This window comes from Perca fluviatilis, chromosome 3 (assembly GCF_010015445.1).
Source record: "Perca fluviatilis chromosome 3, GENO_Pfluv_1.0, whole genome shotgun sequence".
In the NCBI taxonomy this organism is placed as follows: Eukaryota; Metazoa; Chordata; class Actinopteri; order Perciformes; family Percidae; genus Perca; species Perca fluviatilis.
In genome coordinates this window covers 6,346,774-6,361,958 of record NC_053114.1, presented here as the reverse complement: position 1 = coordinate 6,361,958, position 15,185 = coordinate 6,346,774, and the positions used below count along the sequence as shown (strand labels likewise).

The window sequence follows — 15,185 nt, the reverse complement described above, 5'->3', positions numbered from 1 at the left end:
GGTATCAAAGTATCGGTATTGGTACCAGTGTTGACATTTTGTAACGATACCCCGCTCTATTTAGCTGTCAGGGATAAAATACATTTATTCAACAAATGGAGGATTAAGGTGTGAGCACAGCAAGCAAGACACTTGCTGACGGCCTCCAGGAGATCTGAATCAAGCAGGTGGCTGGAGTGTGACTTAAGTACTTCATGGAATTTTGGGAGAAATGTATCTACCCTTTTTGATACTAATAGTAATGACTAGTTTATCTGAAGCGTGTCCATGTTCAAATCACATCTCAAAACTCACCTTTTTAGAGCTGCTTTCGATGTTTGAATAATGTGTGTGGATTTTAGTGTATGGATTTTTTAGTATGTGGATTTATTTTTAAAACTCTTTGAGTGTTAAAAAAAAGTGCTACTGTATATAAATAGAACATATTATTATTATTATTATTATTATTATTATTATTATTATTAGGCGAAAACAAAATGCTAATAGATCAGTTTCAAAATTGTCTTGCATTGCCAGACCTTCCTCCACAGCGATGCGGAGGAGGGTCTGGCTAGAAAAACATGCTCTGGTTTATTGTCTTTTCTTTAAACCAATCACAATCGTCTTGGGCGGTGCTAAGCGCCAGACGGCGCAACAGTGCCTCTGCAAAATAGCCTCGGGAAGGAACTTGTTTTGGTGGAACATGTGTACGTTTAAAAGTAGTTTTAGTCGGCAACAGAAAACTCAGATTGGACAGATAGTCTAGCTAGCTGTCTGGATTTACCCTGCAGAGATCTGAGGAGCAGTTAACCATAGTCCTCACAAATCCACCGGAGTTTAGAACGCCAGCACAAAGAAAGCGGAAGGTGACGGACATCCGGCTATAAAGAGGGACATCCGGTGAAATTTCCGGCGGCACCGGAGCAATCCCCGAAGTGGAACGTCGTAGATATAGACTAGAGTCAAAAATATCAATTCTTGGGCAAAAGATGAAGAGAAATTTCATTTGCATTACACCATCACACTTTTTTTCAATTAATCTGAAATTTGTACAATTGTGTGCTATTAATTCCCCTTCATAGTGTAACAAATGCAAAAGGAGCAAGTCCAAACGTAGAGAAGCTTCAGTGGCATACTATCACGTATGGAATAAAGGAAGTGAAACTGAAGGAGGAACACATGTAAAGTCAAACGACAATATCTAGCATCGGGTAACATGAACTAACAACAAAGGCAGAACAATAAATTGAACTAAAACATGTTCTCTACTGTATTTGTTCATCCCTGAAGTAAGTTTAAAAAATGACACTATGATTTGGTTGAATAGCAACTTAAACCCTGTTTGCATTTGAACCCTGACACACATGGTGACAGGATGTGTACCAAATGTGATATCTGAAAACAGAAGTTGTGTCGTGGTTTGACAAGCTTGATGTCAAGAGATAATTTATTACCAATTCCGATTCCTAACAGAAAAGAAAAGTAAGGAAAAGCAGTTCTAGTACAAGTAGTAAACATTTTACTACTTTTCCCACTTTAAACCTACACACCGCTAATTTTAATTTCAGTTATCCAAAATGGAAAACCATTCCAGACATCCATAGTGTAGCAAAAGTCAGATGTAAAAAGGCAGCCAATTGAGAGGCCTGCTGAGTTGTAACTGATGTCTTGTCTGCATTTTCAGCCAGTAATATTTATGTACAGATTTACAGTTTTGTTTACACATTTACAGACTTAGGCCCTGTTTACAGGAATACGCTCGCGGGTGTAAACGACAAAATATTTTATCAGATGTGCCTTTCGTTTAGACGGCGACGGCGTTTTTGGGGCTTAAAAATGCAAAAAAGTGAAACCACCCTCCAGAGTGGAAATCTTAAAAAACGCTCCACCGTCGTGTTCCCGTCTAAAGGGTAAAAACGCACTGTGCGAGTGTGTGTGTGTGTATGTGTGTGCCGCGTGTGTCTGTGTGTGTGAGCAATACCTCCACCTCCTCGTCTGTCCAGACAAAATTGTCAGCTTTTGTTGTAGCTTCGCGCTACTAGGGAGAGAAGTAGAAGGAAGGTTCTACGCAGGCACGCGGACTTGGTGGTGTGTGGAAGTGCCTCACACTACCTACCACCTAGCCGCCTGGTGTGCACACTACATCGAACACCATATGCACGCAGATTTCCCCCCCATAACCCTCGTCTGAACGCGGATTAAAAAGTGAGAACGCAACGCCACTTTTGCGTTTTCTCTTCAGATCGTTTCCGTCTAAACATAGCCTTAGGTACACATTTACAGTTTTGTCTACACATTTACAGACTTATGTACACATTTACTGTTTTGTCTACATGTTTACCAATTTATGTACACATTTACAGGATTTATGTATGCATTTACAGATGTATGTACACATTCACAAATCTCAGTACACTTGAACCTGAATACAGATTTTTTTTTACACATTTACAAATGCGATTACCGCACACAGATTCTGAATACACATTTGCAGATTTCTGTACACATTCACAAGTCTCAGTACACGTTTAGAGATTATTTTACACATTTACAAATCCGATTACGCACACATGGATTGAGATACAGCTGCACAACTCTCCACACACATGGCAAATCGCTTTGCTACAATAATGGCCCCATATCAGCACCTCTTCAGCCCAGTTTCAATTAGGCTGTGGGCTGTTCTGAGTTGTTGTCACTTCCTCATTGAGGTCAGCTGTCATGTTTGTGCACCGGCTCTAACAAATTGAGTCTTTTGAAACACTAATTATTTATCCCGGGTAGGTTTAATGAGCACATATGGAGTGGTACACCCGCACATAATACCTGAGGAAACCTGCCACAGCCTTACCTGTTTGCATCTCCACACTAGAACAGCCGCGAGGGCAACTCAGCAGTTAATAATGAGAAACCTTTTAATACCCAACTGTAAGCTGTCAGTCTGAGGTCTGAGCCCTCTAGTTACAAGCCACAGGACTGTCTAACCTTTACACCACAGCTGCTCCCACCACACAGTATTGCAGTACTCTTTCCATTTGCTGAAATGATAAAATACTCCGGTATTGATAGGTGAAATAATCAAGCCTGTATGTACTCAAATGTATTTTCATATTTCATATATTCTATAATGTGTTACATTGAGACCATATACAGTAGAATTTCTCAAAGGTGAACTCTTGGTCACAGTAATGCAAAGAGGCCCATGCATGCGATGGTGGGATCTGGTTCAGATGTTTAAGTTCCGAGAATAACGAGTTAGAGGCCTTGATTAAGTAGCTGTCCAGAATATTATATAGTCTGAGATCCTATAGCTGAATAACAACGAATGTAATGTTAACATACAGTATGTCCTTTGGAAGGGGCCTACAGTATACGTGAGTCTATCCAGGCAGGGGACCCTTACAGTGTTAGGATGAGATCATGAAGAAGGGTTTTCCTGGTGGGCGGCCCCAGAAAGTATAAAATGTATGTTCAATCCTATGATCGACAGACACTTTGGGTACATGCAACATGTGTGTGTACACATGGTTATCTCCTTGTTCAATATTGAATAAAGCTGCATATAATCTGAAATCATCTGAGTCTTCATCTGTGAGCATCTCCATCATCATTTCCAGAGAGTTCCATCTCTCAGGTATCAAGATCCCTGTGTTCAGATTAAGAGTTAGGGTGGTTATTAAACCTTAATACTTTTGTATTAAGGTGTGATGGGGACAACATCTGTCCATACTATCCAGTAAGGATAATCATACACATGAGTGGCAGGTATTTAAATTTGACTTTAAATGCATGGTCACATTCTTTGGCTTGTCTCGCTTATCCTGTGATTAGATATTTCCTGATCGAATTAGGAAAACTTTAGACTATATTTTATTTAATACACAAGAACTGCACAGTTAAATTAAAAAAAAGTGAACACGTGTTGTCGGTAGCGAGACTCATCATATTGGCATTGATATAGAATAGTTTTAGACAATCCCCAACCCTCATCAAGCGCAGTAGAAGATACCGTGAGAATCCATTTTTTTCTTCTTCATATAAACAATGGATTAAATGTAATAATAATAATAATGTATAAGGTGAAAGGTGTTGCTGGTTGGTACAAACCCACTTAGATTTATCACCCAACTCTGCAGATACTCTTAGTTCTACGCAGTTTAGTCTCTTTTGGATCATTATCTTGTTTTTCTGGACTTTAAAGGTCCCATGGCATGAAAATTTCACTTTATGAGGTTTTTAAACATTAATATGAGTTCCCCCAGCCTGCCTATGGTCCCCCAGTGGCTAGAATTGGCGATAGGTGTTAATCGAGCCCTGGGTATCCTGCTCTGCCTTTGAGAAAATGAAAGCTCCCCCCCCTCTCCTCCTCAATAGCTACAGACACAGAAATGGCACATCCTAAGGAAAGCTCATTGCGGGACTGGCTCTAGTGGCTGTAATTCTGCACCACGGCTAAATTTCGGGAAAGAGACTTCAGATACAGTATTAGGGGACCACTAAGGTCTATATAAAAGCATCCAAAGAGCACCATGTTATGGGACCTTTAAACCCTCTCATTAACCTTTACTAGCAGCAGCAGCCATGTGTTTTCAGTAAAAAAAAACTAAAAAAAAACATATGTATCGTGATTTCTTTTGCGAGGATTTTTTAAAATGATTTTTTCCCCCTATAATCTATATTTTTTATTTGTTACCAATGATTCACATAAATATTTTCTGTTTATACGGTACCGCTGACAGCGACTACATCATATCGGTTTCCAGCAAAACAGAGCGAAAGCAGAAAATGCACAAAGTCCGTTACGTTATTCTTTACAAATGAAATAAATGTCAGACTGACGTGATGTGCATTCTTCTTAGAAAACAATTAGTTTTTAGAAATGTCTCATGATATATTGTCTCCAAAAGGGTATTATTTAAACTTTAGATTTTGTTAAAATAGGAAAAGAAAATCCCATTACTCAATACTTCTAGAATTGCAATAAATGAAAATCGCAATACAAATCCAATCGGCACCCATGTATCGTGAAAGAATCAAATCGGGACAAAAGCAACAGGCTGTACACTACCTGCTCAGCAGCAAACAGCAGACACAGTTAGAGAATAGCTGGAGACCAAACTGGAGCTAAAAGAAGTGTATATTATTATGAAGAATGACAATATTTATTTGCCCGGTGGCCAGAAACATGACAAATGCTGCTGTTGTGCGTCTGCTGGATGTTTACGCAGGCAGCTGTTTGCCAACATGCCAACTTTGTGAGGTCATAATATGTCACTGTTATTTTCACAGCTTGGTCAACTTTGTCTGAGGTGCCCAAAAAAATGTGTTAATGCGGCTTTAGTAGCCACAGGCCCTTAAATCTCCTCTCCATCTCCTCCCTCTGTGAGACTGATGTGCAATAAACCCCAAGAACTGAAAGAGATACAACCTATTTATGCAAATAGTGCCACCTCATCATGTCAATTTGTCTTGATTTTTATATTTTGCTATTTAAATGTTGCTGCTTTATATTATTTTAATTTATATATTTTTGTTTACTGTCATACTGAGAGCTAAACTGTGGTGTGAAACAATAACAAAGGTTTGTAAAATTAACAAAAATGGTGTTCTAACCATGAATCACGTCTCTGGTTTGAGTCCAGCCGTGGACCTTTGTTGCATCCCTCTCTCCATCATTTCCTCTCGTCTCTCCTTGAAAGTGGCGAAAGAAGAACTGCACCATTAAAAAATGTAATCTAAAAGTAGGGATTTTGCTGTAGTAGTGCAAAAAGGGAGGGAGGGGTTAGGTAGGTGTGTGTGTGTGTGTGTGCGTGCGTGCGCATGCTTATGGTATGTGTGTGTGAAACAGAAAGAGAGATACACATTGATTTCACAAACACACTTGCATGTGTGTCACTGTTTCCCCCGGTGTGTGAGTCAGACACCAGTGTGCGCATATGGAACTGAGTCTGCAACACACAGTGTCTTCTAGACTTGAGCTTTGCCTGGACATACAGTATACTGCTGTCTTCACTGATTTGGTGGCGGTTTGGGCTGCTAGATATGAGGAAAATATGCGATGTGGGTTAACGTTGCTGAATATCGCGATAACAATATTACTTGCGATAAATAAACAGATATTAAAGTAGAGTAGAATACTTTATTCATCCCCATAGGGAAATGCAGATGTCCAGCAGCTCAAAGAAGCAAAAACATTTCCACACTAAAACCATACGGATAAATAAATAGCCTCAAAATAATTGCAAAGTGTTCTCAGTTCTGCCTTTCTGCTGCTTTCGAATTGCTCGTTGAATTTAAAACAGAAATGAATAATGCACCAGGTTAATGTTCACATTAAGAATTGATTCCCAAAAAGTTAGTTTAAAGTATTTTTTACTCAACAGGAGTCAGAACTAACAGTCATTCCATTTTGGGACTTTATTAATCAATATTAGATCACTCAAAGATTTTAATTGGAGAATTGATTATTTCAAGCCAGCCCTACTATGGAGCTACTATTTCTACTTTTTCTATGATTTAGTCACGTATTGTTTTTGTTTTTTTGGCAGCCTTATGAAAGCTGAGACTAAACCTAAGTGTTTCGGTATCCATTGTCTTTGTCATTTTCTTTATACAAGGAAGTAAAAAAAGGGAAATGCTACACAAGCTTTTTTTTGCGAGTTAAAAATACCATAATTTAACATTTCCTATTTGTTAAACTCAGAGTTCTTGAATCTGTGGGTAGTTGGTAGTCTATAGTGGTGGTCCAGTGTGAATGAAGGGGGAGGTGGGGAGGGAGGTTGTCTGAACAGCTACTTGGCTGCCTCTTGCTTTCTCCGGGGTAACCCTCTGCAGCGCTGGCTCTGCGTGGCAGAACGAGTTTATTAAAGCAGCCCAGCAGCAGCGTGTCCCACAACCAACCAATCAACCTGTGGCTGCTTTTCCACAGTTAAGATAGTCCGAAATGCTTGAAGTTTGAAGAGGTAGAGTGAGTGTGATGGATGAGTTCTTCTGAGAAAAGACTTTGATCATCAACCTTATTTTGGGATGACTATTCTGACTGCTTCAGGGGGTTCCCTGCCATTATAAGGCGCAGCACCCAATCTGTTTTGGGCACCACCTGAGCTGAATGAATATAAAACAAATGTGAGCATCAAAAAATAAATATCTGCTGATTGTAGTTGGTCCCCAGTGGACTTCTTTAGCAAGTTTTGTCTTTATGCTTTTTGAGTGTTATTTATTATCTGCTGTGTCTAAAGCTTTTCCAATGCTTTAGACACAGATATGATAAAAACGTAACATTTTGTTGAGGGGGAAACCCAAAACCACACCGTCAAATACTTAAGTCACCTTAAGACACCTAAGTCTTCCACAAACCAAACAATTCAATTCAATTTCATTTATAGTATCAAATCATAACAAGAGTTATCTCGAGACACTTTACAGATAAAGTAGGTCTAGACCACACTCTATAATTTACAAAGCCCCAACAATTCCAATAATTCCCCCAAGAGCAAGCATTAGCAGTGGCTATTGCGACAGTGGCGAGGAGAAACTCCCTTTTAGGAAGAAACCTCGGCAGACCCAGACTCTTGGTAGGCGGTGTCTGACGGTGCCAGTTGGGGTTGTGATGAACAGTGGCGTAATAGTCACAATAGAGATAATGGAACAGTGACTACAATGGTAGTCGTAGTAGTTCATGTCATATCCGGGCACAGCAGGGCGTTACAGGATGTAGCGTGGCACAGCAGAGCATGGGTGGACGCAGTGTACACTGCTATAATAACAGCTGACACTGCTTTATGTAACTAAAGAATGGCTGTTAGGTAGACCTGTGATTTGTTTTGTTTGGTTATTTCTTGTTTTTAGACTGTTTAAAGGTTTTGGTTGATCTGTTTAGATTATTTTGTTCTTGTCCAAAAGGGTTGACTTTCTTTTAATCGACCAAGTTAAAATATGGACACGGATGGATGCAAAATTTATTTCTATTATCTATAAATAATGTATACGAACTAGGAGGGGGTAGGACCAGAAAAGTTCTCAACTTCTAACAATATTACAATATTATTTGAGTTGCTTATTATAGTTGCTGAAGAGTTGCTTGTTATTCTTTTTTATTGTTTTTGTTTTGCTTTTAACAATTTTGAAAAATCAACACCGCAAAGTATCACTATACAGCATCGCCACGATATGCACAAATACAAAATAAATGAACAGGACCTTTGCAATCATCCTCTAAGACAGTTGTTCTCAAACTTTTTTTCAATAATGTACCCCATTTGAATTGTGTTTTTAAGCCAAGTACCCCCTGACCTGCGATAGACCAAGTACCAGCCATGTAACTGAAAAACATTTAAATGTTAATAAAAAAGGCAACAAAATGTTTTGTTTTTTAAACGTAAAAACTTGGAAAAAGTCGGTAGAAAGAAGCAAGTAAGGAAAGAATAGGTGGAAAATAGTATCATAAACTTAGAAAACAGTGACAAAAACTTGGAAAAAGGCGTAATTGTTTTTTGAAAAAAGTGACAAAAACTTCGACAAAATTGGAGAAAAAAAAGAAGACAGTAGAAAAAAGGAAGGAAGGCAAGAACAGTTCGAAAAAAAGTGACAAAAAGAGACAATAACTTTAAAGTGCCCATATTATGAAAAAAAAACACTTTTTTTCTGGGATTTGGGGCGTTAATTTGTGTCACAAATTTTCCACACGCATACAAACTTGGAAAAAAAATCATCCATGCTGTTTTGAGTGAGATACGGTTTCTGAATGTGTCCTACCTTCAGCCTCCGGGTGAGCTGGTCAAAATCTGCAGGGCTTTCTACGTCAGTAGCCGAAACGAGGTGGCTAACCGTAGAATGCTAGCGCTAGCATGCTAGCTCGTTCTCAATAGCAAGACGCTGCTACAACACACACTAGTTCACCATAATCTACAAAAGAACTACTTCCATGTCCCTGTTCTGGAGGTATTCCACGCAAAGTTGGAAGTGCGCCCTCGTTTAGAAGAAGTCTCCCGGCTAATCCTGCCTTGTACTGACTGAAGTTGGAGAAACAAACAGCTAGCTGATGTGATCCTTACCTAGCTACTGCGCATGTGCACCTCCCAACAAAGATGGGATAGAAGTGCGATGGCTCACTCTGTAGCTAAAACTGAGGGGTGAACACAGGGGGAAAAGAGGAGCTGCAGCAATGTGCAGTACAACAAAAATATGGTGTTTTTTGAAAATTAAACCATGTAAACCTATTCTGGTAAAACCTCTAAATACAATTATGAACCTGAAAATGAGCATAATATGGGCAGTTTAAAAAAGTGACAAACTTAAAAACAGCGACAAAAACGTAGAATAAAAGTACCCCCTGCAGTCCTCCAAAGTACCCCTTGGGGTACACGTACCCCCATTTGAGAAACACTGCTCTAAGACATGCCTCAGTCGTTTCCTCTTCTGGGGTTCACCACTTTTTCTCTAGGTATCCTGTCCCGCGTTATCCGTCTGTAGAAGCTCCCCTATGTGTTCCTTTATTAATATATCGGTCAAATGGTTTCCAGATTTTGTCATACACCTTTTTTATTTTTTTTATTGCTTATTAGTTTTGCTTTGTGTTTGTATTTTCTTAACATGTTCAACATGTGTAATGTAAATTGACTAAAAACAAATGTGACTGATAGGTCCATGATGTAAAGTTCCAAGCTCAGACTGCAGAGGAGAAGGAGGCTTGGATTAAAGCTCTGATCGATGGCATCAATCGAGCAAGGAACAAAGTCTTTGATGAGGTAAACATCTGTGTCACGGCCACATAGAATCATCAGTGTCTCGCTCTTTCAGTCAGTGACAGCCTCACTGAGTTTGTGTACACGTTTAGCTATTAAAAGCTCAAATGGATTCAGCGGCAGAGTGAATGAATGGGTTTAATGTTTTCACAGGTGACGGTGGATGAAAGCAGTAATTTAGAGCATGTTACTCGGACAAGGCCTAAAGGGAACCGTAACCGGCGGCCACCGACCAGGATACACATGAAAGAGGTTTGTGTGTGTGTGAATGTGAGAATCCATTCATGTGTGTGTGTGTGTGTGTGTAACATGACACTGTGCGGTTAGCTCTGCAGCTCAGAGTTTCTTGTTCTTCTCGTTTGGATGGGTTTCTTTTTGGTTCACACACGCACGCACGCTAACACACACACACACACACACACAGTATGTACAGTACAGACGGTATGAATGTGTTAGCGTCTGCTAAATGACTAAACTAAACTATTTTAACTAAATTATTTTCTTTTGTTTTCGGAATTTAAAAGCACAAGACCGCTCAAGAAATTCTAATAACAGTTATTACTGTTACTGTCTGTGTATACTAAGTGTATTTAAAATAATATATTTTTGTACCGGTATATGTTAATATATTTTTAGTAAAACATCTTTCTGTCCTGATCGTCTTTTGACTGCTGTTAGGCTACTGTCAACCAAAGTCAACACATTCATAATCACTTCCCTTTCTGGTAGACTTTTATTGTGAAACATCTGTGCAGGAAGTGCTGAGTTTCATTGACAGCAGCTTAACGGCAACGTTGAAATTATTGGAACAAATCTGGGAATGGAAACTGTTATTTCTGTTCGAAAGGAAAATGTAGGATTAGGGCCACGTGAAATTGATGAACTGAGTTCTAAGGTTTAAAGTCAAAATTCTAGGTTTTCTTCAGAATTCTGTCAGGAATAAAGTCAGAATTCTAAGATTATTTTTAATAAGAAATCTGAGAAAAGATCTCAGAATTCTGACTCTAAACATAAATAATTCAAATATTTTTTCACATGTGGCCCTAATCCTCCTCTGTATGAGTACGACATGACTCTTCCCAGCCTTTTTTTAATTATTAGCAACCAGCCCATATGTTTGTGTAACATAACAAAATTGGTATATTGGCTTTTAATTTAATTAAATGTCTTGTCTGTGTGATATATTTTTTTCCTCTAGGTAGCTGATGTGTCATCTGACGGTATCCTCCGTTTGGATCTTGATCTTGAGAATGCCTTAATGCCTAATGGGACCCATCATGCCAGTGTTGATAGCACCGAAAGCCCAAAAGGGGCGCTCAAAGTCCCAACTCCTCCGTCCAATGCCGGTGAAACTGCGCAGCAACAGTCAGCGGCAAGTGCTGAGGAGGAAGCTCACACTGAGCCGGAAGTCAGCCCCCAGAAAAAGGTCATCAAACCTCCCATGCCCCCTACCAAAGAGGCTAAGCCCAGTTCAACACCTGAGGAGGAACTGGATAAGGATGATGGCCCAGAGAAAAAGGTCTGTGAAATGCTAAATAACCAGGGTGCCATTTGTGAAAAAAACAGAGGGGGTAAATGTTATGTAAAATAGTCTTAAAATGAAATAGCACGACGTGGTGACAAAATACTTTCACCTAGGAAACGCTCGTTTGTTCCTAGGGAGTGTTTTAATCCAAACCACAACATTTTTTCCCCTAAACTTAACTAGTCGTTTTAACTGTCATCGCTGCACGACGCTCAATTTTTCTCACCTAAACTCCACTACCACGGCCCCTGAAGGGAGCGTCATCTGGCGGTGCCTGTAGCCGGCTCACAGTCACCTACTGGCGGATAAACACATCGACCAACTGCCGTGGATACGACGGAGCTCTGTAGCGGCTAAACACAGCCAGCAACTGCCGCTCAGATTTTATCGTTCTATCTCACTATAGACTGTTCACGTTACAGTACTTTGCTTAGTTTAATACTTCTTTTCTAGGTATATAATATGTGGTCTATTGGTGAAGTAGCATTGATCACTTTGGGGAGGTGGGGACATTTTGTCTCCACCATGGATACAAAATAATTCTGCAGAGGCAGGGATATATAGACCAGAAAAGGGGAAATCCCACGCAACCCCTGCAGCAAATCACACCCTGTAAATAACCCTTATAATGCAATGCAGAAATATTGGTGTATGTCTTTCTGTTCGGATGAAATAGTTCGGTAACATATTATGTCATGTTTTTTTAAGGTCTTGGCGCCACCTATGCCTCCATGTAAAGAAGCAAAGCCCTGTGCCTCGCCTTCTGAAGAAGCTCCAGAGGAGGCCAAAGCTGAGAAGAAGACAGGTCCACCACCGACCCCTTCCAACAAACCCACCTCCAGCAGCTCCATAGGCAACCTCGCAGAGGCCCCGCAGACCAGGCCAAGCTCCCACCCTCCTACCCCTCCATCCAAAGAGCAGAAACCCTCCCACCCTGCTGTTGAGCCAGACCAAGAGGTCCAAGGCACGGCTGAAGAAAATAAGGAGAAGGAAGAAGTCGATAAGGAGGAGGCGACAGGAACAGCTGTGGAAACAGATGAGGCAGACCGGTCTGTTTCTAAAGAAGCTCTACCCAGTGTCAGAGATGATAAACCTGAGAGTCCCAGCGACAGGTCCCAAGGACAGGTTTCTGAAGAAGAATCGGAAGAAACTATAAGTAGTGGCATTAACGAAGCATCCGACAATGAGCCACTCAGAAAGAGCCCCAGTCCTCTTCTAAGCCCCAAGAAAAAGCCTGAGAAACCTGTTCAGCCTGATACGCAACACGCAGACGACAGCACAACTATAACGCAGACTAACGAGGGACAGGACCCTGCTGCATTACTGCAAACAGCCTCACGTACCTCAGCCAGTTCTCCTCCAGCAGAAGAGGCACTACCCAAGAGTGAAGTCCCGCCAATAGTTGTCTCTTCGAACGACCCGGTCAATGACAGCCTCAGCCTGAGTCCGCTGCTCTGTCACTTGCCCGGGGAGAAGAAAAAGAAGTCGGAGGAGAAGTCTGTAGACAGCGGTCAGCACTCGGACGACGACAGCGAAGGCTCCGGCAGTGAAGACGCACTGGCGGCTTCCACGGTAGCGTTGAGAGGAAGCCAAGCTGGTCTGGATGTGTTGGACGCCAGCGAGGGCGACATTCAGATCCCTGTTAGTTTCAGGCCAAAACAGACCCCAGCCAAGCCTCAGGTTAGACCAAAGGTCTTCCCCCATCGGCGCTCACAGCCTCCCACTCCTGCTCTCAAACCCTCCACCAAGGTGCGGTCCGCCTCCATCGGAGATCTGCTGTCTGATTCTCCAGTGTGTATTCAGGCGAGTCCGCATACTAGAGCTGGAGCTGGAGGCGGCGGGGCTCCTCGTGATGATGTCATGGAACTTGAGACTGAAGTGGCGCTGCAGATGGAAAAGACGAGGGAGCTCCTGAGCAGTGTGAGAGGGTCCCAGTCCCAGGGGGGAGGTGGCGGCGAGGGCATGCCAGAGGATCTGCTGGTCAGGGCCATGGAGAAGCTGAAGACGGCCGACCATGTCCTGAGATCGGTCAATAAACTGAAACTTACAAAGAGCCCAAGCAGCAGGAAGAGCTGGTGAATGTCAGTCACAGCAGGTTGACTTGGAATGGACCATTCGCTAAACCCCCTCCCCTGAACAGTGATTGTCCAATCATAGCTTAGCAAACCTTAAATAGGAATAGCAAGCCTGTCAAGCTTTGGATTTCCATACTGTACGGTTTGCATGATATTCGGTTAGGGTTGCCACCCGTTCCTTAATATACGGAATCGTCCCCTATTTCAAAATAAATTAGCGCGTCCCGTTCATGTAGAAGCCACAAGTCCGTATGAAACGGAAGGCTTGTGTGATGTGGACGCACCGACAGTGATGTTGTCATTACTTATAATTCCTCATGGGGGGGCGACAGAAACTGCGCACTATAGCTGTAAAAGTGTTTCATACTGTTTAAACGGAGACAGCGTTTTTCGAACAACTTGCTGAGCTAGCGTTAGCCTGTTTAGCTAGCTGATGTAATCTGCCTGCGACAGCGGGCAAAATTAACGGTTGCCGGCAAGAAATGAGAAGCTTCTTTTGTCTTCCTCTGACTGAAATCAAAGCCTGACAGGTGTAGCAATAATTTTGGCTCAGGGTTTAGCAAACGGCCATATGATGGACTTGGGCAGAATGACAGAAATCTCGTAATTTTTAAGGTTATGCAGCACATGCAACTGTTCGCTCGTAATTAACTAAGTGCAATTATTTTAACTTTCTCTGCAGCTGAAGGTAATGCTTAATGTTCTTCTGTGTATTGTTTATTTCTTGTAATGTATGAAATACTGGGACATTTTCAAGAAGGATTACTTGAAAGTTAATAAGAGAATTAATAATATAATTACAAAGCAGTACTGACAATACATGCAATGAGAACGTGCAAAAAAAAGTACTCAAAAGTGTTAATACCAAATTACACAACTGTTTTAATAGTTTAATCTTTGTGGATTCAAGGGGCCTTTTCTCATATTTTAGATACTATGTTTTTGCTGGCAGTTTATATGAGGAAATCTATATTTTACATACTTTAAACTTTTACTACGTCATATTCTGTTTCGTGTTGATGAGGAAATATGTACCGACCTAGCACAGGAGCTTTCTGAAAGGAATCTTTTCAGACTAATCATGTAATTGAAGCAAAATGAAAAACTGCTACTCCACATACAATGATTCCAGTTTTGATATTAATGTTGTAAGTTTTTCATACTCGTATTGTATATAGCACAGAACAAAGAGCTTGTAGCAGCCCCTTTGGCTCTCACTAACCCCTCTTACAGTTTAACTTTACATTCATTTGATTATATGAGGGATAGTTAGTGATTTTTCTCGCAATTCAAATCATGAACTCTGAAGAATTTCCACTTTTTGTGTCCAATGCTTTGTTAAAAGATGTGATATAGTGTAGTGTGCAAGAATATTTTCTAACATTAGATATACTTTTGTACTCTTTGGTTAAATGTGCTATTGCCTAAATAAACAAAGGGAAACTATCTGTTTACGTTTTGTGTCTTTAATACAGTAGCCTACCTCTAGAAAGCACCGCAAATATTTATTTAACACATTGTTACACCTGTTCTAATTTACTTTGTATTATTCTCTATTATTGGTTTCCTTTTAGAAAGATGTGTTTTCAAACGTTGCTGAAACCTACCAACTTGATTTTAGCCTGCCCACTTAAAATGTGATTTACAGTACTTAATGCTTTAATAATAATCAACAGAAAATGTACAACGATTTTTGAAAATCAATGAATTCTTTGTTTAAAAACAAAATTTTCAAGCAAAAATGGCAACATTTGCTGGTGTTAGCTTTTTAAGTGTAAGGGTTTGCTGCATTTCTATGTTTTATATCATTTTAAAGTGATTACCTTTGGATTTTGGAATGTTGGTTGAACAAAACAAGTAACT

At 40.6% G+C, this 15,185-nt stretch overlaps 1 protein-coding gene across 1 annotated transcript in view; it reads left to right on the top strand.

The window, feature by feature from the left end:
- Positions 1-14,770, top strand: part of plekho2 (pleckstrin homology domain containing, family O member 2) — a 31,890-nt gene extending 17,120 nt beyond the window's left edge. Inside the window, exons 4-7 of the mRNA XM_039795605.1 lie at positions 9,621-9,725; positions 9,876-9,974; positions 10,921-11,241; positions 11,956-14,770. Of these exons, the coding sequence (XP_039651539.1) occupies positions 9,621-9,725; positions 9,876-9,974; positions 10,921-11,241; positions 11,956-13,326 (1,896 nt within the window). The 3' untranslated portion in view covers positions 13,327-14,770. The remainder of the gene's footprint in view (positions 1-9,620; positions 9,726-9,875; positions 9,975-10,920; positions 11,242-11,955) is intronic.
- The last annotated feature ends 415 nt before the right edge of the window (positions 14,771-15,185 follow it).